The sequence below is a fragment of the Rana temporaria genome (genome assembly GCF_905171775.1).
Source record: "Rana temporaria chromosome 9 unlocalized genomic scaffold, aRanTem1.1 chr9e, whole genome shotgun sequence".
NCBI lineage: Eukaryota > Metazoa > Chordata > Amphibia > Anura > Ranidae > Rana > Rana temporaria.
The window spans coordinates 193,415-221,346 of NW_024404481.1; the positions used below are offsets into that span (position 1 = coordinate 193,415).

Below are 27,932 nucleotides of genomic sequence, written 5' to 3' on the forward strand. Positions count from 1 at the left end.
TCACACGGGGTAGAAAGTCACATGACCCCCCCCTATCACACGGGGTAGAAAGTCACATGACCACACGGAGTAGAAAGTCACATGACCCCCCCATATCACACGGAGTAGAAAGTCACATGACCCCCCCCTATCACACGGAGTAGAAAGTCACATGACCCCCCCCCTATCACACGGGGTAGAAAGTCACATGACCCCCCCACATCACACGGGGTAGAAAGTCACATGACCCCCCATATCACACAGAGTAGAAAGTCACATGACCCCCCCCCACATCACACGAGGTAGAAAGTCACATGACCCCCCCCCCCCCCCTCCATCACATGGGGTGATCTTTAGTGAATAAACCCCAGAGAGAGAAGAACCGGCTCAGATTCTGACAGTGTCTCTTGTGCGTTTAATAAAGTCGCAGTGCGATCCGAATTCCGGTAGAATTTCCGGTCGCTGGAATTTTAGAAACCACAAGAGACACTTCCCTAATCTGCGCCAATCTTTAGGAATTCCGGGGGGGGGGGGGGGATGGGGGTTGTGTCACATGCTCCGCCCCCCTCAGATTCACCCAATCAGGTCAGAGAAGTAATAAAACCAGAGTATGAAATAAACACAAACACATCAGATTTGTCTTCCGCTTCAATTTTACTGAACATAAGAAAATTCCCAATGAATACAATCGGACTAAAAGTGAAGAATGGCGGGGGAGGGGTGAACCAAACAGGCGTTGTGCAGAGGCTTCATATCTAATCTTTGCAGCACATGCGATTCCCACACAATGACATCCGAGGGGGGGGTGGGGGAGGGGAGGAAACGGATCAGAGTGGTTTCAGCGGATGTCCACGGCGTGCAAAGTACAAATACAATGTAAAAATCAGATCGGGTCCAATAAAAACATGGGGGAGGGGCCACCGTACACAACACTCCCAGGATTCTACCAGCTCCGCCCATATTTGTACAATACAACAAACTAAAGATGTAATTCATTTATTTGATTGGGGGATGGAAGGGGGAGGGGTTTCATTTATACTAAACGCACACAGACGGGCTTTGTAAACAGACGGCAGACGGTAAAAGGCTACGATTGGTTTATAAAACCGATAAGAAGGACGAGAACACCATTAATGATGCTTTTTCTGATCGCTCTTTAATCTTTCGAACCTGCAGAGTTAGCGAATAGCGGAAGCCGACGGACGCACACGGGAACTAAATGATTAAAAAGCCCAAAAAACTTCAAAATATGCGAAACCGCGAGACGAAACTAAAAAAAATATTCCCAGGAACAAAAACAAAAGAAAGTAGTTCACGTGTCATGGCGGATCATGGCTGGATGGCGAAACGCAGATTCCCTGTAAAGTCGAGCAAACATGACCGAACGATAGATGGCTGAGCGGCGGCAGGACGCCGGCCTCGCTGGGAGATGCAGGGTTGGGGGGCGGAGTTAGGCCGACTCGGTATTTTCCACCGGCTTGAGGAGATGTTCGGGTTTCTTTCCCGCCGAGTAATGATCCCACATCAGAAGATACATCCTCTCCAGGTCCATCGTGTACAGCTTGGTGTTAAAGAGCGGGCTGGATATCCTCTGCTTCCACACCTTGGCCCGGATCTTCTTCAGGCTGGAGGGAGAGGAGACGGGGAGAGAGGAAGAGGGAGGAGGAGGAAGAGGAAGAAGAGACGGGGAGAGAGAGGGAGGAGGAAGAGGAAGAAGAGACGGGGAGAGAGAGAGAGGAGGAAGAGGAAGAAGAGACGGGGAGAGAGAGGGAGGAGGAAGAGGAAGAAGAGACGGGGAGAGAGAGGGAGGAGGAAGAGGAAGAAGAGACGGGGAGAGAGAGGGAGGAGGAAGAGGAAGAAGAGACGGGGAGAGAGAGGGAGGAGGAAGAGGAAGAAGAGACGGGGAGAGAGAGGGAGGAGGAAGAGGAAGAAGAGACGGGGAGAGAGAGGGAGGAGGAAGAGGAAGAAGAGACGGGGAGAGAGAGGGAGGAGGAAGAGGAAGAAGAGACGGGGAGAGAGAGGGAGGAGGAAGAGGAAGAAGAGACGGGGAGAGAGAGGGAGGAGGAAGAGGAAGAAGAGACGGGGAGAGAGAGGGAGGAGGAAGAGGAAGAAGAGACGGGGAGAGAGAGGGAGGAGGAAGAGGAAGAAGAGACGGGGAGAGAGAGAGAGAGAGAGAGAGAGAGAGAGAGAGAGAGAGAGAGAGAGAGAGAGAGAGAGAGAGAGAGAGAGACACAGAGAGAGAGAGAGAGAGAGAGAGACACAGAGAGAGAGAGAGAGAGAGAGACACAGAGAGAGAGACGGAGAGAGAGAGAGAGACAGAGACAGAGAGAGAGAGAGAGAGAGAGAGAGAGAGACACACACACAGACACAGAGAGAGAGAGAGAGAGAGAGAGAGAGAGAGAGAGAGAGAGAGAGAGAGAGAGAGAGAGAGAGAGAGAGAGAGAGAGAGACACACAGAGAGAGAGACACACAGAGAGAGAGACACACAGAGAGAGAGACACACAGAGAGAGAGACACAGAGACAGAGAGAGACAGAGACAGAGAGGGAGGAGAGGACGGGGAAAGGAGAGGACGGGGAAAGGAGAGGACGGGGAAAGGAGAGGACGGGGAAAGGAGAGGACGGGGAAAGGAGAGAGGGAGGAGGAGACGGGGAAAGGAGAGAGGGAGGAGGAGACGGGGAAAGGAGAGAGGGAGGAGGAGACGGGGAAAGGAGAGAGGGAGGAGGAGACGGGGAAAGGAGAGAGGGAGGAGGAGACGGGGAAAGGAGAGAGGGAGGAGGAGACGGGGAAAGGAGAGAGGGAGGAGGAGACGGGGAAAGGAGAGAGGGAGGAGGAGACGGGGAAAGGAGAGAGGGAGGAGGAGACGGGGAAAGGAGAGAGGGAGGAGGAGACGGGGAAAGGAGAGAGGGAGGAGGAGACGGGGAAAGGAGAGAGAGGGAGGAGGAGACGGGGAAAGGAGAGAGAGGGAGGAGGAGACGGGGAAAGGAGAGAGAGGGAGGAGGAGACGGGGAGAGAGAGGGAGGAGGAGACGGGGAGAGAGAGGGAGGAGGAGACGGGGAGAGAGAGGGAGGAGGAGACGGGGAGAGAGAGGGAGGAGGAGACGGGGGGAGAGAGGGAGGAGGAGACGGGGAGAGAGAGGGAGGAGGAGACGGGGAGAGAGAGGGAGGAGGAGACGGGGAGAGAGGGAGGAGGAGACATTAAAACATTTGTCAACCCAAAAGAAACAATAAAATAGAAATGTAGATGTAGAAAATTTGTCACTGCCCCGCCCCTATTAGAGGCCGGTATATCACACTGTGGAGGTTGAATGTAAAAAAAAAAAAAAAAAAAAAAGCTGTAAATACTGAATACCAGCCAGTCACGTGACTCGCGGCCGCTTTCCAGCTCTGATAGAGGTCTTCTGTGGGAGGGGCCGTGATCTTGTCCTGATGTCAGAGGGAGATCATGTGGCTGCTCCTCTCCTCCACAGAAGACGTCAGAACAAGATCGCGGCCCCTCCCACAGAACACATCTATCAGAGCTGGAAAGCGGCCGCGAGTCACGTGACCGGCCTGAAGACGGCCAATATTCAGTATTTACAGCGCTTGATTTTAAATACAACCTCAACAGTGTGATATGGTTCCAATAGAGGGGCGGGGCATAGACTTATAATGCCTTAACACCTTTAATACACATTGTAGGCGGAGTTTCTGTACGACTTCAACTCCCAAGTAATCACTATTCTAGGTCAGTGCCCACAGTACCGTATGGTTTTACCCTTGGGTGGGGGAGAAAACGGGATAACCCTTGTGGCGGAGCTACGCAGATAACACAGAACTCCCCATCAGTAAAGACGAGCGCCGGACAATATATTCCTCAAGAGCCAAAGAGAGGATATAAATCTTCTGGGGGCACCAAAAGACTCTGCAAACCCAGATATTACCTACAGCAGAGCTGAGGGAGGGGCCCAGCAGGCTCCACCCACTACAGGAGGGGGCAGAGACCAGACCAGTCCCCTCTGTACAAGGAGAGATCCAATAGGCTCCACCCACTACAAAAAAACTACAGGAGGGGGCGGAGACCAGGCCAGTTCCTCTGTACACGGGGAGAGCACAGCACCGAGGGGTCTATTCTACGAGTCTCTCCATTGGATTACACAGAGTGAAGGGAGAACACACCATGGATGTATCTGGACAATACCTGCTAATAATCCTCCCATTTCTCTTGTGTCCCTCTCTGTATAACACCGTACCACGGGTAACGATACGTCGTCATGGCAGAGAGGACCTTTCTTTAGCACCAGCTACCAAATCCAAGCCTACAGACCAGGCAGGGACCTGTTATATCAGTGCGTCCTGCACCCCCCCCCCCCCCCCATACAGAACCACTGGATATAGAACATCACCACATCCCCCATTACATTCTATACATGGGGCGGCATTAGGGTTGTCGGAGGGGTGTAGGTACTTCTAGGCATCGCCCACCTACCTCTACCCGGAGGATAAGCACAGTATAAGCCCCGCCCCCTCCCGCGCTGTACTTACAATTCTAGGTCAGTGCCAAGTTTCACAGCCGTGTCTTCGTACTCTTGTCGGCTTTTAGCGATTAATTCCGGACACCCCAGACAGGTGAGCTGAGAGGCTGCGACTCGAGAGGCCAGAGTGTCACCTGAGGAGAGAAACAGACAAGAAATGAGAAGTAAAGCAGACATTGGGGGGGGGGGGGGGGACAAAGTAACAAATTCCCACCAATGAGAGCGAGCGCAAAGGAGAGAACGAGAGAGAGCGAGAGAACAAAAGAGATACAAACTCCATGTGCCCGTCTACAGGAAACCTTCTGGGAGTCACGAGAGCGACCACCAGAGACGATGTCTTCAAATCTACTAGAATGTGGTGGGAGGTCCTCCCACAAGAGTGGGGGCCGTTTTAGCCACAAAAGGGGCAATTCCATATTAATGTCTATGGGGGGGGGGGGGAACACAGGAATAGGATGCTGACCCAGCTCCTTCAGGTGTGATGCCCATATAAGGATATTGATGAACTCTCCATTATCTTTGTGGCCACGCCCCTTTATCACCTGGTAGATTATATACAAGTCATTGGGGGATGTGAGCACATGTATGTCTTGTTTCTATTGCGTCACATGAAGACCCCCCATACAGGTCTGTATATTTGGTGGGGGGGGTCACACGCCGGGGTATCGGATCCACAGAGTACAGAGCAGGAATTCAGAGAAAACAGGAGGAGGAGAATTGTGGGGTGACATTTTGGAATATGGGTATATTGGAGTGTTTCTTACATTTCTCACCTGGCATAGTGACCATCGGGGTGCCAGCCCAAAGGACGTCCATGCCGGTGGTGTGCCCGTTACACAGAGGGGTGTCCAGGCACACGTCTGCCAACTGTCCTCGCCGGACGTGTTCCTCTTTGGGGGCGACGGGGGAGAAGACGATCCGGGACTGCGGCAGCCCCATGTTCTGGGCGTATTGTTGGATGTTTGGCTCGCCAACCGCGGGAAAACGCAGAAGCCACAAGACGCTGTTCGGAACGCGTTTCAGAATCTGAGGAAGACAAAACATGGAGTTATAATCCGTGAAATGGATTTCCTTCACCCCCAATAGGAGGCCTCACATCTTCTAGACCTCAGGAGCTTACAATCCAAGGTCTCTATAACCACATACTAGGCCCAATCATCCTCCCAGCATGTCCCTGGAGTGTGGGAGGAAAGCGGAGTACCCGGAGGAAACCCACGCAGGCGCTGCCAGGCAGTACGGACCCGATGGGGGACTGACTCCTCCCACTTAATGGCTTTTTACACGGAAGGGAGGGAAGGGAGCACATGGGTGGATCTGATGGAGGACTTGCTGAATCCACCAATATCACCTGACCACACCCCCCCCCCCCCCCCCCATAGATGGGGACGGGACCACAAGCAGACATTACCCAGTCCTGATGGTGAAACCCCCCCCCCCCCCCCCCCCCCCCCCCCGGGATTTATCTCTGCAGTGGGGGAGCACCGTGCCGTCTATACAGGTAGGTTGTCTCTCCGGAGCGTCTCCCAGGAAATTGTATTTCGCTATATCGTCCAATGAAGGACACCGATCAACAACAAGCAACCTACCTAGAGTTATACTGCCCACCTACATGACTCAGGGCCCCGCCCCCAACAGAATATAACCCCTCCCACTTATTAAGCGTCCGTAGGAGGCAGGTGGAGGATTCTTTCCTTTGTGCTATATACAGATTTGGCTGAATCAGCAGAACAGGAAGATTAAGACAGATATGTCTGTAGAGGTAGGTGGTCTCCCCCCCAGAGAATTCCAGCTGTAGAGGTAGGTCATCACCCCCCAGAGAATTATATCTGTAGAGGTAGGTCATCACCCCCCATAGAATTATATCTGTAGAGGTAGGTAGTCTCCCCCCAGGAGTATTTCATCTGTAGAGGTAGGTAGTCTCCCCAGATATCTGTAGGAGGTAGGTCATCACCCCCCAGAGTATTATATCTGTAGAGGTAGGTAGTCTCCCATCTGTAGAGGTAGGTAGTCTACCCACCTCTACAGATGGAATACCCTGTGGGGGGGGGGGGGACTACCTACCTCTACAGATGGAATACTCTGGGGGGGGGGGAATCTCCCCCCAGGAGTATTCCATCTGTAGAGGTAGGTAGTCTCCCCCCAGGAGTATTTCATCTGTAGAGGTAGGTAGTCTCCCCAGATATCTGTAGGAGGTAGGTAGTCTCCCCGGGTATTATATACACCCCCGATTGGTGCTTTAGCTCCGGTCTACTCACATTGGCCCACATTTGCAGGGTGGGCGGGTCTATCTTGTACAGCTGGTTGAAGTTGCAGTACACCACGGCATCCTCTGGGAGTCCATACTGGGACCGGGTGGTGACAATGATGGTTCGGGGGACCTCCTCACCGGTGGCGGCTTTATTATTGATCTGAAGAAGAATGGACGATTAGTGACATTTCCAGGGGGAGGGTCCCCACACACAGCAGACCACACCCCCCCGGCAGGTGAGCCGTTCTCTTACCTGTGTAGTGGCCAGACCATTGCTGATATTGAAGCCATTGATGGTGATCTGGATCTGTCCTCTATTGATCATCTCAATGACGGCCTCAGCGATCGTATTCATCGGTATGACCGGCATATTGAGGGCGGAGTTACTGTCTGAGTTGTCTCCGCCTTCCGGACCTTTCATCTGAAGAGAAGGGAAAGGAGTCTCTTAACATTCCTGTATGAGGAGGACTTTATACTGGATGAATACAATATAAAAAGTTCTATCTTTAATATAAAACAAAATAAAAAGCTACAAAAACCACAAAACTAGGGCATCTGTGGAGATAAACTCCCTCCAGGTCAGACTCCGCCCATCAGGATTACATCCAATCAGGTGATTTCATCAGTTTAGACAGAAGTTTCATGGTAAATTCCTTGTGGCGGAGCTCCGCAGATAACACAGAACTCCCTCTCAGTATAGTAAAGACGAGCGACAGACAAAAAATATTCCTCAATAGCCCAGAAGAGGAAATAAATCTTCTGGGGGCACCAAAATGCCTCGGCAAACCCAGATATTACCTACAGCAGAGCTGAGGGAGGGGCTCAGCAAGCTCCACCCACTACAGGAGGGGGCGGAGACAAGACCACTCACTCTTAAAGGAGAGTTATGGGAGGTGCCAGCAGGCTCCACAGAGAGAGAGAGAGAGAGAGAGAGAGAGAGAGAGAGAGAGAGACACAGAGAGAGAGAGAGAGAGAGAGAGAGAGAGACACAGAGAGAGAGAGAGAGAGAGAGAGAGAGATAGAGAGAGAGAGAGAGACACAGAGAGAGAGAGAGACACAGAGAGAGAGAGACACAGAGAGAGAGAGAGAGACACAGAGAGAGAGAGAGAGAGAGAGAGAGAGAGAGAGACACAGAGACAGAGAGACACAGAGACACAGAGAGAGAGACACAGAGACACAGAGAGAGAGACACAGAGAGAGAGAGAGACACAGAGAGAGAGAGAGACACAGAGAGAGAGAGAGACACAGAGAGAGAGAGAGACACAGAGACAGAGAGAGAGAGAGACACAGAGACAGAGAGAGAGAGAGAGACACAGAGAGACAGACACAGAGAGACAGAGACACAGAGACACAGAGACACAGAGAGAGAGAGAGAGAGAGAGACAGAGAGAGACAGAGAGAGACAGAGAGAGACAGAGAGAGACAGAGAGAGACAGAGAGAGACAGAGAGAGACAGAGAGAGAGACAGAGAGAGACAGAGAGAGAGACACAGACAGACAGAGAGAGAGACAGAGAGAGACAGAGAGAGACAGAGAGAGACAGAGACAGAGAGAGAGACAGAGAGAGAGAGAGAGAGAGAGAGAGAGAGAGAGAGAGAGAGAGAGAGAGAGAGAGAGAGAGAGAGAGAGAGAGACACAGAGAGAGAGAGACAGAGACAGAGACAGAGAGAGAGCTGGCTCCACCCAGTACAGGAGGGGGCAGAAAAGACCAGTCCCCCTTCACGGTCCGTTATAAAAGTCTCCCGCACAGAGGGAAACCTTTCCATTGGATTCATTACACAGAGTGAAGGGGGAACACACAATGAATGTATCTGGACAATACCTGCTGCTAATAATCCTCCCATTTCTCGTGTGTCCCTCTCTGTATAACACCGTACCACAGGTAACGATACGTCGTCATGGCAGAGAGGACCTTTCTTTAGCACCAGCTACCAAATCCAAGCCTACAGACCAGGCAGGGACCTGTTATATCAGTGCGTCCCCCAACCCCCCCCCCCCAATAGACCATTATCACCCCCCCCCCCCCATTACATTCTATACAGCAGGAAGAACATGGGGCGGGTTTAGGACTGTTGGAGAGGTGTAGGTACTTCTAGGCATCGCCCACCTACCTCTACCTGGAGAACGCCGCTGTCTATGAAGGAGCCACACCCGGCACCATTATACACAGAAAGGTGGAGTGAAGGAAAGTATTTGGGGCGCAGAGAGGATGGGGGTAATAGAGGGGGTGGGTAAGGAGGATATTTATCTGTGTGTTGCTGGGAAGGATATTCTGACACACGGAAGCGAGGCAGCCAATCACTACAGCGGGAGGATGGGAGGAGTCCTAAAGGTTTATGAGGAGCGGAGCTGCGGAGTTCCCCCATAAAGGACCACCAGAGGTGACGAGGTCATTATCGGGACACGGATCTCTTTACCTTCACAATCTTCACATCGGGGAGAGTCTCCAGAAAAGCTTTCAGATCGATTCCATTCAGGACGATTCGGTTGTCGTAGATGTGGCCGTTGGACTTGAAATCAATGACGGCTTTTTTCTGTCAGGTAGAGAAATATAAAAAGTCAGAAAATGGGAAAAAGTCACAACTATTCTCTGACCTAAAACACCAAACATGACAACAAGGTCACCAGACGAGTCATCAGAGACATAAATCCCGCCAAACATTCCCCTCCCCCTTGGCGCTCCTCGTACCTTTAGATGAGGGAACATGTTGGCGTGATCTCCGATGAAGAAGGTGTTGGGCATGTAGGCCATTTTCTCAGAGTATTGCTCGGCCACTTCAACAGGAGACGTCTCCTTGTCAGTGATGATGTAATCCATGAATGGCGCTCCGCTTGTTCCAGGATATCCCAACCACATGGCCTGAAAGGAAAAAAAGACCGTCACCAGAGTGCCGACCATCCTGGCTTCCCCCCCTACCCATATATATATATACACACACACACACACACACGTAGCCCCCCTGTAACCAGAACCATGGCGCTGACCCGACGACCACACTGACCCCATGACCACAGTGGCCACCCAGAGACCACACTGACCCCAGAGGTAGAAGTGACTACGGAAGTGAAGGGTGTCCTTGTGTGGCCCCTGTATATAAGAGGATTCATAACCCCCTATTAGAAATAGCAATACATCAGGTTGCCCCCAACACCCTCCCCCCCCCCCCCCCCCCCCCAACAAAACCGGCTCCCCATTATAACCCGGACTAAATCTGATCTCTCCAGAACTTTTTGTCATTTCACGGGTCAGCACCGGCTTTAGCCCCCCCCTGTATTACCTGTATGGGGGCGGCTTTGAGAGCAAACAGCTCATTTCGGGCCCCTTTGGTGTAGCCGTTCATATTAACTAGAATGTGAACTCCGTCCTGATGAATGCGATCGGCTGCCTTCCCGTTACATGGAATCTGGAAAACAAAATAGAGTCCCATTTATCAAAAGAAAATAATGAAGACACAAGTAGAGGTTCCCCTTTCACCCCCGCAAAACACAACATGCCACACCCCCCCCCCCCCGGCAAACATCCCTGCCCCCCTCCCCCCCATCACACTAAAGGGCCTCTTCACACGTGCGGACAGCACGTCCGGTTTTTCATCCATCTGTTTTCGGATGAAATACGGACACACATGTATCCCTATGGGATGAACAATGCAGAAAAGAAAAGCAAGAAAATTGCAAAAAAAAATAAAAAATCCCCGGTCCACATGGGTCCATAGGAGCCATGTCATTCTCCTGGTGCTAGGCAGAAAAAAAAAAAAAAAAAAGAGTGGGAGGATGTACCCGGGGGAACCGCCCCCTGGGAGGTACTGTGCTGTGTGGAGTGTTTAACACTTAACATGCTGTTTTTTCTGCCTAGTCAATCGCCTAAAAGGGAGGATAATACCCCAAGGTCAATTGTGGCTGTGTCCGTCCATGAACGGAAGAGAAATACTATTTTTCCATCTGTCTGCGGATGGGATGAACATGGACAGACGGTCTGCATTCATCCGATATCCCCATAGGAGGAGGAGAGCGGAGATCTGAGAGGGCGGTCCCTACACAGTGTGTGTAGGGACCGCCCTGTCATCTGCCGGCTCAGCGGGGATCAACGGAGCAATCCCTGCTGAGTAAAGGAACGGATCCTCACGGGACCTGATAATGTGAAAGGGCCCCAAGTTTGAACAATCTGAGTGTTGAAAACAAACCCCCCGGAAGACAACAATCTCCCCGATCAGCTGATCCTTTCATCTTCCTCACCTGTGATAAATCTATGAAGTGGTTTGCTTCTGCCATCACCTTCACCCGGAAGTTGGTGCCGTCATCTGGACTCAGAGCGTAACAGAAAACCTATAATAAAAAAAAAATTCTGTCATAGAAAGATTTGACATTTACACCATTCGTCATTTACCTAAAACCATTGAATAATAAACTAGCGGCACACAAAGGCGTCTCTTCCAAGTTTATTACAGGATCAGTTCACCTGACAGTTACCAGCCGGCAATAAAACACGAGCAGAGACCTGTGATCAGTCCCTGAATGAGACTACATCTCCCACAATGCACTGCATCTGACCACACACACCTGTACAGGAGGGCCTTTCCCTTCATACTCCTCTGTATACAAAGAGCCGATCCCTCCTGGGACAGGAGGAGCCCCAGACATGCAACTTATTTAGTGGATGTTGCTCCCCCCCCCCCCCCCCCATGATTTCCCAATGTGAAGTGGCGATAAGACCGAGTGCTAGCTTTGTAGACAAGGATTGGATAAGCTGGGAGGGGGTGACCTAGAGAGATGCTGGTTGAAGTTTAACTTTTGCCTGGCTGCAAAATGGTGTAGAACAGAGATATAAAATTAGCGGACCTTCAGCTGTTGCAGAACTACAAGTCCCACGAGGCATAGCAAGACTGACCGCCACAAGCATGACACCCAGAGACATGATGGGACTTGTAGTTCTGCAACAGCTGGGAGGTCAGATAATTGGATATCCGTGATGTAGAAGGTACCGGGGCCTCAGCTGGACTACAAAACAAAAAGGCGGCCTCGTTCTTTACCAATCACAGCTCCCTACATTGACAAGTAATCAGATTACAGTGCGCCTCCCCCCTCCGGGAAATCCATCATGGCTTACCTCAAACTTGTCTGGATTGTGCATGCCGGGAATGGACTGCATGAGGTGAGAAGTGGGATGATTCCCGAAGTCGGAGCTGACATATCCCACCCGCAGTCTTCCATCACTGGCCTTCAAGTCCTTCGGATGTTCATATGGCGGCTTGTGAAGGACATTAATCTGAAAGAAAAAAAATATTCAGAGATTCTCCCAACAGAACATCTTGTAGGAAAAATAAAAAAGGGATAAAGTTCTCCATCTATAAAAAAAAAAAGTGACAGTTTAACTCCAATGAGATCTGAAAATGACAGTCACATGACAATAAAGATCTCTAGATTCACGGCAGACCCCAAAGACATACAACGGGAAATAATGGCGCCCCCCCAGGGCAGACATACAACCGGAAAGATCTGCCCCCCCTGCAGTCATAACAAGTCACCTTGATGTGATAAAGGGTTCTCCCAATACAAATCACTGAAAGTGCAAATATGTTTATAACCTTGTTTAACCACTTGCCCACCGGCCCATAGTCAAAATACGTCCTGTTTTTAAAGATGGATATCTCGGTAACGGCAACAGCTGCTGCCACAACCTAGGTATCCATCTTCAACGCGAGATCGCCGTTATCGGTGGCGGGAGAGGGCCCCCCCCCTCCCGCCGCTTACCGGAGCCGTCGGTAGCGGCGGAGGCGATCGGGTCCGTTCGGCACCTGTGTGGGGATGCGACCGAGGGGGAAAAAAATAAAAACAAATAAAAATCGCCCCCACCCGTCCCCATAGCTCTGCTGGGCGGAAGTGACGTCAAAAACGTCACTCCCGCCCAGCGTCTTAAAAGCAACATTTTTTTTTTCTGTCATTTGAAAAAATGACAGTTTAATTTTTTTTTTCTTTTTTTGCATTTAAGCCTCAATATGAGATCTGAGGACTTTTTGACCCCAGATCTCATATTTAAGAGGACCTGTCATGCTTTTTTCTATTACAAGGGATGTTTACATTCACAGTACTAGGAATAAAAGTGATCATTTTTCAGTGTAAAAAAATTAAAATGAATAACAAAAACATTTTTTTTTTTTAAAAACGCCCCGTCCCGACGAGCTTGCGCACAGAAGCATACGCGAGTAGCGCCCGCATATGAAAACAGTGTTCAAACCACACAAGTGAGGTATCGCCGCGATCGTTCGAGTGAGAGCAATAATTCTAGTCCTAGACCTACTCTCTGTAGCTCAAAAAATGCAACCTGTAGAATTTTTTAAACGTCGCCTATCGAGATTTTTAAGGGTAAAAGTTTGACGCCATGCCACGAGCGGGCGCAATTTTTAAGCGTGTCATGTTGGGTATCAATTTACTCAGCGTAACATTATCTTTCACAATATATAAAAAAATTGGGCAAAAATTATTGTCTTATTTAATTCAAAAAAATGTTTTCCCAAAAAAAGTGCACTTGTAAGACCGCTGCGCAAATACGGTGTGACAAAAAGTATTGCAATGACTGCCATTTTATTCCCTAGGATGTCTGCTAAAAAAAATATATATATAACGTTTGGGGGTTCTGATTAATTTTCTAGCAAAAAAAAAATTGTGATTTTTACATGAAGGAGAGAAGTGCCAAAATAGTGTGTATTAGCGAAATGCTTCCCTTTATACATGTGCACAAATGTTAAAAAAATAAATAAAAGAAGTTTAAAAAATAAATTGTATATAAAGTTTAGAAGTTTGCTCAAAACAAATACATCATAAAAAAAATTAAAACTACTCCAGAAATTGAATTTTGAACTTTAGGATGGATACATTTGTTTTGAGCAATTACACACACAATTTTTTTAAACTTTTTTTTTTAAACATTTGTGCACATGTATAAAGTGAAGCAATTCGCCAATACACAAACAAGGTTATAAACGTATATTATTTGCATAGATCACCCTTTGCACTGATTGTATTGGGAGCGCCCTTTATCACATCATCATTCCTCATTCGTTTTTCACCCATTTCTCTTTTTAGCGTCACTATTGGCGCCAATATCCATTTATATATTATTCATAACAAGTCACCTTGTCCAAGCACAGGTTTCCGTGTCTCTCAGCGATGGCTTTCCTGAAGGAGTGGGACAGCGGGTACAGCATGCTATGGTGAGGATGGACAGAGGGAAGTCTGTTCTTCTCCAGCTGATCAGCAACAATGCTGACCAACTTCTTCATCCGCTCATCATAATCCGTCCAATCACAGACAATCTTTATTGGAATGAACAAAATAAGGACTTAATAAAAATAGAAATAAAAGGAGCAATGATACAATATAGCAGGGATTTACGACCCCCCTCCCCCACAGTATTGAGTGTATTACCTGAAGACAATGGGCCAAGTTGCAGTAGGCGTCGGGGAAGTCGGGTTTCAGTTTCAGAGCGGTCCGATAAGAAGCGATCGCTTCAGGAATATTTCCAGAATCCTTGAGAAAAAAAAATAAAACCATTGAAGAGTCACCCATTTACACTATACACGCCCCAGCGCCCCCCACAGGGCACGCCACACCAGCGCCCCCCACAGGGCAGGCAACACTCGCCCCAGCGCCCCCAACAGGGCACGCCACACCCGCCCCCCACAGGGCACGCCACAGTCAAGTACCTAATGTCAATACAAATAACTAAAAAGCACAAGGTTACCTTATGAATAGATGCCAGGTTACTGTGGGCATCAGCAAAGGCCGGGTTGATCTGAATGGCTCTGGTGTAGCACTGCAAGGCCCCTTGGACATCTTGCATTTCCTTCAGCGTGTTTCCCATATTGGAATAAGCATCAGCAAATGTTGGGCTTATCCTGAAAACACAAAAAGTTATTCTTCAGACTGACGGAGATCGAAGCAAAGCGCACAGAACCAACGATGGGCTGCACCGCTCAGCTTACCGGATGGCCTCCTTGTAATGCATCAAAGCCTCCTGAAGTTTTCCTTGTTGCTGGAGGACGCTGGCAAGATTGGAGTGAGCCGCCGCAAATTCCGGGAACACCTAAAATAAGAAGAGACGTTAAATACGCAGATAAAAAAACAAAACACACACATAATAATAATAAAGAAAATCACCTCCAGAGCTTTCCTATAGAGGCGGACGGCCTCCTCAATGTTCCCCTGTTCACGTTTGATGTTGGCGAGGTTATTCAGGGAGTCGGCGTGTGTAGGGCACAGGCGGAGAGCTGTATTGTAGCATTCTTCAGCATCCACCACCTTCAAAGGACAACAATGGGTCAACAGAGAACATTTTCCGACTATTAAAACTCCAAAGACAAATACAACGTTACACAAGAGATGAACGGTCACACCGGCACCTGGGCCTGGATTTATGCCCTGTACCCAACGGGCAAGGGAGTCCCCAACACTGGCTCTGCACCCAATGGGCAAGGGGGTCCCCCCCCCCCAACACTGGCCCTGCACCCAACGGGCAAGGGAGTCCCCAACACTGGCCCTGCACCCAACTGGCAAGGGGGTCCGACACTAAAACCCTTCCAAAAAGTGACTGAAAGACCAAACAAGGGGATACAGACAGGAAGTAGTACTCCTCCCGGTCTTATGCCCTAGATTCCAGAATTATCCAATATTTGCAAAGGAGGAGTTCACCTTTTAAAGAAAACTAAAAAAATAAATTGCAGGTAACAAATTTGTAATATTTTTAGTTTTTTTGAGCCTGTAAATGATTGCACCAGCATTGGGAACAGGTTAATGATCCTAAAGGTGAACTTCTCATTCAGGCTGGGTTTACACTGGTGAGAATTGGATGAGGATGTCTGGAGATTGTGACCGGCTCTCTATGGAGCAAATTGTACAGGAGGAGTCCTGAGCGTCTTAAGGTCCGAATTCAGCCCAAAAAAATAAAATAATAAAATTAAAAAAAACCCACACAGAATGAAACTGGACCTAAAAACAGGACCACACCAGACCCCTGTTGTGAGCCGCTCTGCACGGCAGTGTGAACCCAGCCTTGGACCCCTTTCACACTGAGGAGTTTTTCAGGCGGTACAGCGCTAAAAATAGCGCTGCTATACCGCCTGAAAAACTCCTTCACTGCCTACTCAATGTGAAAGCCCGAGGGCTTTCACACTGAGGCGATGCGCTGGCGGGAGAGAAAAAAAAATCTCCCGTCAGCAGCATCTTTGGAGCGGTGAGAGGAGCGGCATGTATACCGCTCCTTCCCATTTAAAACAATGGGAAACCACGGCAATACGCCTCTGCAGAGGCGCATTGCAGGCGGTATTAACCCTTTATCGGCCGCTAGCGGGGGTTAATACCGCACCTCTAGCGGCAGATTCCCGCGGCAATCCCGGCGGTATAGCACCGCTATTTTTAGCGGCGCTATACCGCCACCGCGGTTCCCTCTCCAATGTGAAAGGGGCCTTAAAGGTGGAAACAAACTATTCAGATCTTGTTATATTTCAACCTCAGGGTGACAGGGAGTGCACACTACATGATACTCCAAGAAAGTCTATGAAAGCCAAAATAAGGATTCCGCCCCCCTGATAAAAAACACAATGCTGAGCTTTAAGGTGCATAAAAAGTTTTTTGGCCATTTAAAAAAAAAAAAAGGGGGGGGGGGTGGAGGTGCATCACTGTCACCCTTGTGAACTCATTAGAATTCAGATTTTACCCCTTGATGCCGATCGCACGCATTTATATGCAGCTTTTTATCATGCAGAGAAGCACGCCGGCAGTTACCAGAAAGCTTCAAATGCAAACTTCTGATCGGGAGCTTTCCAATCATGTGACAGCCAATCACAGTGGTCACATGACCCGAATGCCCGTCTTTCAGAACTCTTAAATGCCCGGAAGGGTGAAGAGATTACACTACCCATTCATAGAACATTATTAGTGGCTGATAACATTCATTAGAATCTCTGAAATGAGTCCAACAATATAAAACATTTATCAAGGAAGATTTAAACCAGATAAAAAATAAATGGTTTAAATCCATTTGTAATGCATTTCATTCATGTAAGCTTTAGACAAGATGTAATCTGAGCCCCGTCTGAAGAAGAACACTGGATATCCTCAATAAAGGAAAACAAAAGCTAAAAATATAAAAGAAACGAGCCAAACCTGTGTAGGGATCAGGACACCGGTACTCACACTGCCTTTCTCCTTCAGCGCATTGGCGAGATTACAATAGGCATCGGGAAAGTGTGGTTGCAATTCGATGGCCCTTCTGTACGTATCGATAGCGAGATCAATGAGTCCTTGTTCATAATACACGCAGGCCAGATTTCCATGGACCACGGCGTGGTTAGGACTAAGACTAAGAGCGCGTAAATAGGCTGCAACCGCTCTGCAAACAAAAAGGAGAAAAATCAGCTAAAGAGGGGCGGAGAGACGTCACCGAAATTATCAGATTATACAGAGCGCAATTTAACCACTTCACGCAAAACGACGCACCCACACGTTGGCGGCCATAACCTCGGTATTTTCGGTTTCTTTTTAAGATAAAAAAAAAAAAAATGTATAAAGGTCTCTGCGGCAGATTCGCCGCAAGATCACTTTTACCAATGGCGGGAGAGGTGCAACCCCCCCCCCCCACCCCCCCGTGGATGCCGACTGAGGGGGAAGATGGACGTCGCTCGGCTCCATGGCAGGGGAGGGCAGAAGCAACGTCAAACGTCCTTTCCACCCATCTCTCTTAAAGAAGAAATGTATTTAAATTTCAAAGTGATTTTTATTTTTAATTGCATTTTTGTGTAAATACAAGATGCAATGTCTTTTTGACCCCCAGATCTCACATTTAAAGTGGTCGTATACCCCCTTTTTTTTTTTTTTTTTTTTAACCTTAACCTACAGATAACCCTAGAATACGGCTTCCCTTTAGGTAAAAAGAATATTGCCTTTGCATGCAGCCGCTGACATCAGCGCCGCATGCGCTCTGAATGCCCGGCTGAAAATCCGGACCTTGCCGAAATGTCTCCCGCACGCAGTGACATTGCAGCTCTGGCCACTCACACCGAGGGAAAAGGTCAGCTCCCACAGCGTGGACCGGGATCACCCGCTGACGCCTCATTCTAAGGTAAGGATTTCATAATGCGCTAGTATGCGGTGCTGTAACCCCCTCTAACTCAAACCATGGCACCTGTAGAATTTTTTAATCACCACCTATGGAGATTAAGGGTAAAAGTTTGCCGCCATTCCACGAGTGGGCGCAATTTTGAAGCGCGTCACGTTGGGTATCAGTTTACTCGGCATAACTTTTTTTCTTCACAATATAAAAAGTGAATTTGTGTCAAAAAAGTGCACTTGCAAGACCGCTGCGCAAATACGATGTGACAGAAAGTATTACGACGACCGCCATTTTATTCTCTAGAGAAAAAAAAATGTGTGTGTGTATATATATATATATACACACACACACACACACACATATATAATGTTTGGGGGTTGTGGTTAACATATCAATCTTTGCAGGGCAACATAACAGGTTCACTTTAACCGAGTCGTCCCCACCCAGCACCCTCCCCCACCCTTCATTCCTTCCCCGATTCTCCTCTCAGCTGCTGGAAGGGATTTGCAGAGTCCATCAATATAGGACTATGGGCTGCATTTCTGCTGTATTCCAGCAGGGGGGGGGGGGGCTGAGCAGACAACACAGCCTGAGATTTCAGTGCAGCGGAGGCTCAGTGTTGTCAGCTCAGTACAGGAAGTTAGAAGGTCGCTGTAAGTCTGGATTTGCAGCATGAGGAATATGCGCCTGTGTTTACCTACACCAACTCAAGGCGCTCTGAACAGGTCATGTTTTCTGGATTTCCATTATTTTGCACAGGCGATTTGATCAGTTTCACTGCCTTTGTAATTACTACAGTGGTTTCCATCTGAGAGAAATCCTGAAAACATGACCTGTTGGGGGCACCATGAGGACTGGAGTTGAGAAACCCTGACCTAGGACATACACTTTAATATTACACGGGGGGAAGAGATCGACACCCGGGACGGACTGCCCTCGGGGGGGGAATCGACATCCGGGACGGACTGCCCTCGGGGGGGGGGGCGGAAATCGACATCCGGGACGGACTGCCCTCACACACAATTCTGCAGAAATGTCCTTCCATATCCTACCTGTCAAATATTCGGGCTTCTTTAAGAACATTCCCCAAATTTATGTAAGCATCCAGAAAATTAGGATCAAGAGTTACAGCCTAAAATACAAAAAACACAAAACAAGGTTATGAACAGAATGGGAAATAAAAAAATCCAAAGAACCCAAAAACATGATCTCCACTTTGTGTGGAATGTAAAAACCGTTCTTTATTATTCTTTTCACATTAATAAGAATGACAACAAAATGTTCACCCAACGCGCCCGCCGCACTGACACAAGTCAGCCTCTGAATTGTACGGCGACAGGTCTACCAATGGGAGCCAATGCAGAGTATAGGGCGTATCTGGTCAGCACCCGTAAAGGGTTATTATGCCCACAGCTAAATAGACACCCCCACAAAAACAGAACCCCCCCACTTACAGGATGCCCCCCGTCCCTATAGAGCTGCTTCAAAGACACCAACATGCACTTAGGGGGGTGGACGGGATTCACACCCCGCATGAGATCTGTGGGGAATTTTTAGGTTTTGTATTCTGATGGAAAACGCCTTGTGCTGCTTTCACACCGAGCAGCGCTAGGCATCGGCGGTAAAACTCTGCCATCTTTAGCGGCGATTTGTTTTTGCGGTGCTATTTGGCCATTAGCAGGATGCTTCTTTAACCAACCTGTAGCGGCGCTTTGCCGGGACTGCCCAGTGATTTCAATGGGCAGGGGAGCTTTAGGAGCGGTGTATACACCACTCCTATAGCGCCTCAAAGATGCGGCTAGGAGGACTTTTACCGTCCTGCTAGCGCACCGCTCCAGTGTGGAAGCCCTCGGGCTCTTCCAGGGCGCTTTGCAGGCGCTATAGCACCTGCAAAGTGCCTCAGTGTGAAAGCAGCCTCAGGGATGGGTATACTACCCTAACCCCCAACCCACAGACACACACTGCACTAGGGTGGGTCATGAGCCTCTTCCAAGGACACCACCTTGACCCCCTAGACCAGTGATGGTGAACCTCGGCACCCCAGATGTTTTGGAACTACATTTCCCATGATGCTCAACTACACTGCAGAGTTAATGAGCATCATGGGAAATGTAGTTCCAAAACATCTGGGGTGCCAAGGTTCGCCATCACTGCCCTAGACCAAACTCCGGCCCTCCAGCTGTTGCAGAACTACACGTCCCATGAGACGTTGTAAAAAATCTGACATTCAGAAACTACAATTCCCCATCAGGTCTGTGAATGTCAGAGTTTTACAATGCCTCATAGGACGTGTAGTTCTGCAACAGCTGGAGAGCCGTAGTTTGGAGATCTTAGACTTTAGGGCCAACATACAATAATATAATAACAAAGAAAAGAGCTGCTAATGTGAAAGACAAAGGCTGGCAACAGTCAGCATGTTACACCCCGATTATGAGGGACAGATTACAAAAGATGAACTTATCCTTTACCACAATGGGCGCCCTTCATTCCCAACCCCTGGCAGGGCAGGCAGCATTGCTCAAATCAGGAGGCACTGGACCACTTGGGATCTCCCACACCAGGGAATCCTGTTTTCCCCCCTCCCCCAACCACCATCCCCCCCCCCCACACACACACACACACAGCGAGTGCTTCAGTTTCTGTTCCCACCAGGATCCCTCTGGACCCCCCACCATACCAGCATGGTGACTATAACCCAGAATGACGGCAAAGCCCCCCTACTGGACACGAATGAGAACATATCTTACAAACCTGACCCTCCCGGGCACAGCGGTACCTACCTTCTCAAAATGATGAATAGCGAGCCAGATCTCCCCCTGTGCATTAAATACACATCCGAGGTTGCTCCAAGCAACAGCAAAGTTTGGTTGGGTCTCAATTGCCTTCAAATAACAAGCCTTGGGAGGGGATTATGTGTAGGAAGGAGAAAAAAGGAAGGGTGGGGGTGGGGAGAGGATTCAAGAAAAAAATAAAAGATAAGAAAAAAAAAAAACAAAGTTACAATTTATTCTCCAAACAGAAAAAAGTGAACCTACAGCAGAGGCACGCCAGCGCTGGATACGCGGCGCAATTCGATGAACCCTACGCCAGCGCAAACCTACACCCTAATGCAAGCCGCCATTCCTGAGTTAGGCCTTTTATTAGGACAACCATTTATTTTCTTTAGAATTAGAATGTGATGGGAAATAAAAACGATAAATCAGAGTTTACAGATTTACTATAAAAAGTTCACCAGGGCAGATTTTATTTTTTATCTGTTGAAATAAAAAAAATTGTTTTTTTTTCCCCCAATGGAAAAATCAAAGGCGTTGTTTGCAGGATGTATTGCATTGTTTTTGTACTGTTCACCATCAATAAAGCTTGTTTTTTTGTAACAAGGTGATGTTTGCCGGATGTATTGTATTACATTTACGTTCACCATCAAAGCTTTTTTTTTTTTTTTTCCCCAATTGGAAATGAAAGGCGACGTTTGCAGGATGTTACGTCATCGTTCACCATCAATAAAGTTTGGTTTTTCAATGGAAAACACAAAAGGCGATACGAAAACCGGAAATGAGCGGCTTGCAGACAGGTCTAGGTCCCTGTAAAGCAGGCGCCGCAAATCGCCAGCGCTCCCATGCCGCAGAGCGACCCTACTGCTATCGCAGCGCATCGCCCACTACCACTATCGCAGCATCGCGCCCGCGCTGGAATACGTCAACGGCCAACCTGATTTGTTGATCCCAAGGAGGAAAATTAAGCGAACCGGACAAAGCATTGAGCTGCGACCCATCCCCCCCCCTCCCACTCCATTAAAGGACTTTTTTTGTTTGCAGGTTTTTGGGTTAACCATCAAGTTGGCCGTTCACAACCATTGCCCCCACGCAGAGCGCAGTCCGCAGCGCAGCCTTTGCGTTACCGCAGGTTCACAGCGCATGATGAGGAGCGGAACGGATTCGGTCCAAAACAAAGAAGAAATAAAAAAAGGAAAAATAAATAAATAATGAACATCTGAAGAGTTAATTCTAGCTCCAGTTTGGCGTCTTAGATTACAGAATTGTGGCGTATTACGTGGTCTATATATCAGAAATAATACATTGTAAGCCGCTTTCTGAAGCCACAAGACAGAAGGATTCAGGCATGGAGCAAATGGTTTTTTTTTGTTGTTGTTGTGGCAGTTACAAACCCGTTACCATATTTCATGGGACGGTGCGTTCCTTGCTGGAAGAGGAGGAGGTGCATTTGTCTGCCTAGATCCAGGCCTCGAGCTCCCTTCAGCGAGGCACCTTACGCATGGCATAGCAGTGTCACCCACCTGAAACCTTCTAAATACAATATCAGTGGTAAAAAACCAAGAACAAGAGAGAAAATAAAAACAATATCATTAGTAAAAGATCTCAACAAAGCAAGTGAAATGCTTCTGGATATGCTCTATGACTTAGACAAAGACTGGTACATGTGTGGTCATGCAGGGGCGAGAGGGGGAGGGGCGAGAGAGGGGGGGGGGGTGGCGGCGGCGGAGTGCATGGCTGGAAGAAAGGCTTTCATACTCAGCGAGAATTAGATTTGGTTCAAGACTGCAGGGCTATGCCGAAACTTGCCTAAAATAACCGGACCATAACCGACCACCCCATGTGTATAAACTGCGGGGCGGCGGCTCTCCCGCACAGAATCACATACAGCAGGGATATGCAATGAGCTGACCTCCAGCTGTTGCAGAACTACAAGTCCCATGAGGCATAGCAAGACTGACAGCCACAAACATAACACCACCCAGAGGCATGATGGGACTTGTAGATTTGCAACAGCTGGAGGTCTGCTAATTGCATATCTCTGACATACAGGTACGCAATTCCATCCTTCTGGGTCTGCAGAATGCCTTCCGCTGTGATTGGACACAGAGCGAGCCAATCGGCGGGTCCAGAAGAACCACCGAATCGTTCCCGAGAGAGACAGAACGGCAGTCTGCCTATGTAAACAAGGCAGATCACTGTTTTCTCAGAGGGGAAGATGGAGATCCTGTGTATCTGCTGAGTAGGAACACGGATCTCTGTCTTCTCACAGCCAAGGCACCTCCCCCACAGTTAGAAAGCACCCCCTAGGAGCACATTTAACCTTTTAATCGCCCCCCATTAACCCCTTCCCTGCCAGTGTCATCAGTACCGTGACAGGTCATATTTGTATCACTGTATTGATGTCACTGGTCCCCAAAATGAGTCAGTGTCAGATTTGTCCACCGCAATATTGGAGTCCCACAAAAAAAAAAAGTTGCCGATCGCCGCCATTACTAGTAAAATAAATAGAAATGCCATAACAATATCCCCAGAGTTTGTAGATGCCGATTGGGCAGAGGAGGGAGGAGCATCAATTTTGTGTACAGCGTCGCACGACCACACAACTGTCAGTTAAAGTACCGCATCGCCAAGAAAATGGCCTGGTCATGAAAGGGAGGGGCGTAAATCTTCCCGAGCCGGTGCTTAAAGGCTCAGCATGGGAGACAAAGTTATAAAATGTATCTTTATTGTACACAATTTATATAAAAAAGGGGGGGGGGGGAAGCAGCCTAAAATTGATTCCCAAATAAATGTTGCAAAATATACGCTACATATGGGTATCAAAACACACAACAGAAATGGTGTATACTTTGGGTGACCAGATCTGCCGGGTGAACGTTTCGCCAATAACACGACTTCTTCAGGACCCGATATTGCAAAGTAGAGCAACAAGTATTCCAGTGAATCGTGCAAATCCAATAAGGTCCAGCCGGGTGGACGGTTATATAGGGACATCTACTGACACTTTGTACATCTCTCATGGCTGATGGGCTCTTTGGCCATTACTCTATTCACTTTATCTTTGGCTTCTCGCATTCTCTGAACTCTGGGGCGGGTCCGGCCCTTTCATCTACACCTCACTGCACACAAGATCATTTCTGGTGGATTACTACTGCACCCATTTCTGATCAATCCTATAGCTGTGCCCTGACTTCTCTGCCCTGGACGAGTTCCGTCCACTGGCGGTAGGTCCTGGTGCCCCTATGCCCGCCCCAGACTGGACCTTATTGGATTTGCACGATTCACTGGAATACTTGTCGCTCTACTTTGCAATATCGGGTCCTGATGAAGTCGTGTTATTGGCGAAATGTTCACCGGCAGATCTGGTCACCGGAAGGATACACTTTCTACAGGTTCCATCATGCATTTTGATAGTCACATGCGTCGGGTCTTCCGATACCTAGGTAGAGCGCATCTGGCAACTTATTTTGTGAATCGAATTTAGGGTTCTTTGCCGCCGTTCAAGAATTTTGTACAATAAAGGTACATTTAAAACGAAGTCCAGCCTGAGCTTTTAAAACTGGGCTTCTCCTTCGGGTCACAATTGGCTTTGCCCTCCTGTGATCCGTTTTCAGCAGAGAGCGGTCTGAAGTCCACTCTCCGACGACGTCACCAAGATCAGTCGAGGCGGCACGTCATCCCGACCTTCCAAGTCTGGATCCGCCAGCTGCCTTGTTCGATGGCCGTCTCAGTGAGCCGTTCCCCGCCCCCCTCCACAGCTTATCGCTCCAATGAGCGTGGAGGATCAGAGGAGAGATGCCGACTGACAGGCAGCAAATCTCCACTCGGGGAGGAGCGAGAACGAAGACATCAGCGGTGTTCAGTGCAGAGATGCCGGAGGACAGCTGTAGCATCGGTCTGATGCTCCATTCACCCAAGTAAGAATAATAATAATAAAAAAAAATAAAAAAAAACATCCACACCTCTTTTAAAGGCTCAGCATGGGAGACGTCAACCACTTTAGGACCGCCCCACCTACACACTGCAGCAGGTTGGTCCTCCTGCGCAAAATCACATACCAATTGCACGACCGCGCAATTGTCAGGAAAGCAGCGTTCCACCCAAAAATGGAACTTCCGCTTTAAGGTAAGGTGACCCCCTGATGTGCCACATTTGGCATGTCATTTCACCTCTCCCCCTCCCTCTCAGCAATCTGGGACACGTCATAGGTCCCAGATTATTGCCTGGCCAGTCGCAGTGCACAGCTCGCCTCGCGCAGGGTGTGCCTGGCTGTGACGTCAGGCGCCCACGGTAACAATACCGGCGCTGCAGAGAGGAGCCGGGCTTCGTTCCCCCACATCACTGGACCCTGGGACAGGCAAGTGTCCGATTATTGAAAGTCAGCAGCCGCAGTATTTGTAGCTGCTGACTTTTAAGTCGGAACTCCGCTTAAAACTAACGCAGTGTCATATCACATGGCCCGGTCATGAATCTTCTGGCGTTGAAGTGGTTAAAGTCCGGTTATTTGGTCAGGTTCCGGCATATCTGGCCTTGCAGCCTCATGTTTGGGATGCGGCTTGAGCCAAAAATCTATTTTTCTTGGAGGGTTGGGTTATAGATTTTAGGATGAGGAGAACAGCTGGCTTGATACTGAAATGCACTGATTACAAAAGAAAGTCAGATTTCAAATGTCTCTAAACTCTTTTCTGAAGAAAAATAAAAAAAAGGAGAAGAGATTCTTACTCTAGGTGCCTCCCGTCCTTCTGAAATAAAGAAATCAGCATCCTACGCGGGCGCAATTTGCTCCTATGCCACTGTCGCTAAAGCAGCGGTGAAGTGCAATACGTGTTAGCTGTCCACGTGATTGGCCAAGAACCCCAAATTTGTAGAAAAATGAGTGCAAAGCCCATTGGGCCAATGAGATTAAAGATTTAACCCTGCCCCCCCCCCTGCCCGCCGGGGTCTGGCGACAAATGGACAGCTACTCTACCGTTACACTCCATGCAGTTGCATGCGCGCGGGGTTTGGAGTAACAGAGACCTTTGACGCCGGTCCTCGCGTTCCTCCCAACGCCGGTCCCTGGCAGCGCAAACGCACAAGGTGGCTTGTAACAAGACGGCGGGATTCCACAATTACCATTCACAAACAGTGCAAAGCTGTCACATGAAATAACAATCGTTTTGTCGGGCTATCATCTGCTAGATGCTAGAAGCCACCTTTCATCATCCATCACTTTTCTTCCCATCAGTCCATTCTCCGAATACAAACCAGCCTCTGTCCTCCACTAATCTGATTGGCCGCCAAAATAATAAGGGCGGGCGGTGTGCCATGGATGGGGGGGGGGGGTTCTACCATTACCAGCCTTTCTTCCATAGACGTGGAACATACTGCGGGAGCAGAGGAGTCACAGAAGAGGGGGAGGGGCGCTCTTTTGTTGTACCTCCAAAGTTCATCAGCTAGGATGACCTAGGGGGACCGAGAACCAATCGGGGGCGGGGGGGGGGGGCAATTGGAATCAAGGAGAGAATACCTTAACCTATTGGAAACCTCCAAAGGGTTCATTATATGGCTGAAGAGCTCCTCCCTGATTGGGGGGAGGGGGGGCTATGCTCCTCATTTTTGAGGGAGGGGAGGGCTATGCTCTTCATTTAGGGAAGAGGGGAGGTCACGCTTCTGAATTACAGCCTCATTGCAGTAACACCGCAGTAAAGACGGTATGAAGGTAAACTGAGGCAGAACTGAAGACGGAATGCACAGAGGCTGCAGAGAGAAAAGACGTTTACCAGCAGGAGACCCAACAACGTACCTTTGCTTCTTCTAAGCGACCCAGGGCTTTCAGGAGGTTCCCCAGGTCACTACGGACACAGTACAAATCCTGCAAGAGAGGAAAACAAAAAGACGTCAGACCTACAGGCAAGCAGGGGCACCAGACACACCTACAGGCAAGCGGGGGGGCACACACACAGGCAGGGAGGGCGGTGGCGCTGCCAAACACCTACAGGCAATCGGGGGGGGGCGGGGCGGGACACAACACCTACAGGCAATCGGGGGAGGGGGGGGGCACAACACCTACAAGCAAGCAGGGGGCGCCGCCACCACACCTACAAGCAAGCAGGGGGCGCCAACACACCCACAGACAAGCAAGGGCGCCAACACACCCACAGACAAGCAAGGGCGCCAACACACCCACAGACAAGCAAGGGCGCCAACACACCCACAGACAAGCAAGGGCGCCAACACACCCACAGACAAGCAAGGGCGCCAACACACCCACAGACAAGCAAGGGCGCCAACACACCCACAGACAAGCAAGGGCGCCAACACACCCACAGACAAGCAAGGGCGCCAACACACCCACAGACAAGCAAGGGCGCCAACACACCCACAGACAAGCAAGGGCGCCAACACACCCACAGACAAGCAAGGGCGCCAACACACCCACAGACAAGCAAGGGCGCCAACACACCCACAGACAAGCAAGGGCGCCAACACACCCACAGACAAGCAAGGGCGCCAACACACCCACAGACAAGCAAGGGCGCCAACACACCCACAGACAAGCAAGGGCGCCAACACACCCACAGACAAGCAAGGGCGCCAACACACCCACAGACAAGCAAGGGCGCCAACACACCCACAGACAAGCAAGGGCGCCAACACACCCACAGACAAGCAAGGGCGCCAACACACCCACAGACAAGCAAGGGCGCCAACACACCCACAGACAAGCAAGGGCGCCAACACACCCACAGACAAGCAAGGGCGCCAACACACCCACAGACAAGCAAGGGCGCCAACACACCCACAGACAAGCAAGGGCGCCAACACACCCACAGACAAGCAAGGGCGCCAACACACCCACAGACAAGCAAGGGCGCCAACACACCCACAGACAAGCAAGGGCGCCAACACACCCACAGACAAGCAAGGGCGCCAACACACCCACAGACAAGCAAGGGCGCCGCCACCAACACACCCACAGACAAGCAAGGGCGCCGCCACCAACACACCCACAGACAAGCAAGGGCGCCGCCACCAACACACCCACAGACAAGCAAGGGCGCCGCCACCAACACACCCACAGACAAGCAAGGGCGCCGCCACCAACACACCCACAGACAAGCAAGGGCGCCGCCACCAACACACCCACAGACAAGCAAGGGGCGCCGCCACCAACACACCCACAGACAAGCAAGGGGCGCCGCCACCAACACACCCACAGACAAGCAAGGGGCGCCGCCACCAACACACCCACAGACAAGCAAGGGCGCCGCCACCAACACACCCACAGACAAGCAAGGGGCGCCGCCACCAACACACCCACAGACAAGCAAGGG

General features: G+C 49.6%; 1 protein-coding gene across 1 annotated transcript; it reads right to left on the reverse strand.

Annotated features, from left to right (window-relative positions):
- Positions 1–1,340: 1,340 nt before the first annotated feature.
- OGT (O-linked N-acetylglucosamine (GlcNAc) transferase) lies at positions 1,341–26,470 on the reverse strand (the record flags this gene model as incomplete). The annotated part of the gene is given in 19 exon segments (XM_040334435.1): positions 1,341–1,604; positions 4,502–4,625; positions 5,265–5,517; positions 6,747–6,899; positions 6,993–7,160; positions 9,156–9,272; positions 9,428–9,598; positions 10,017–10,142; positions 10,972–11,061; positions 11,843–12,001; positions 13,869–14,048; positions 14,161–14,262; positions 14,477–14,630; positions 14,718–14,818; positions 14,893–15,033; positions 16,927–17,122; positions 18,895–18,974; positions 20,623–20,739; positions 26,402–26,470. Coding segments are annotated over 19 exon segments (2,676 nt in total), but the record flags the coding sequence as incomplete, so codon positions are not given.
- Positions 26,471–27,932: the final 1,462 nt, after the last annotated feature.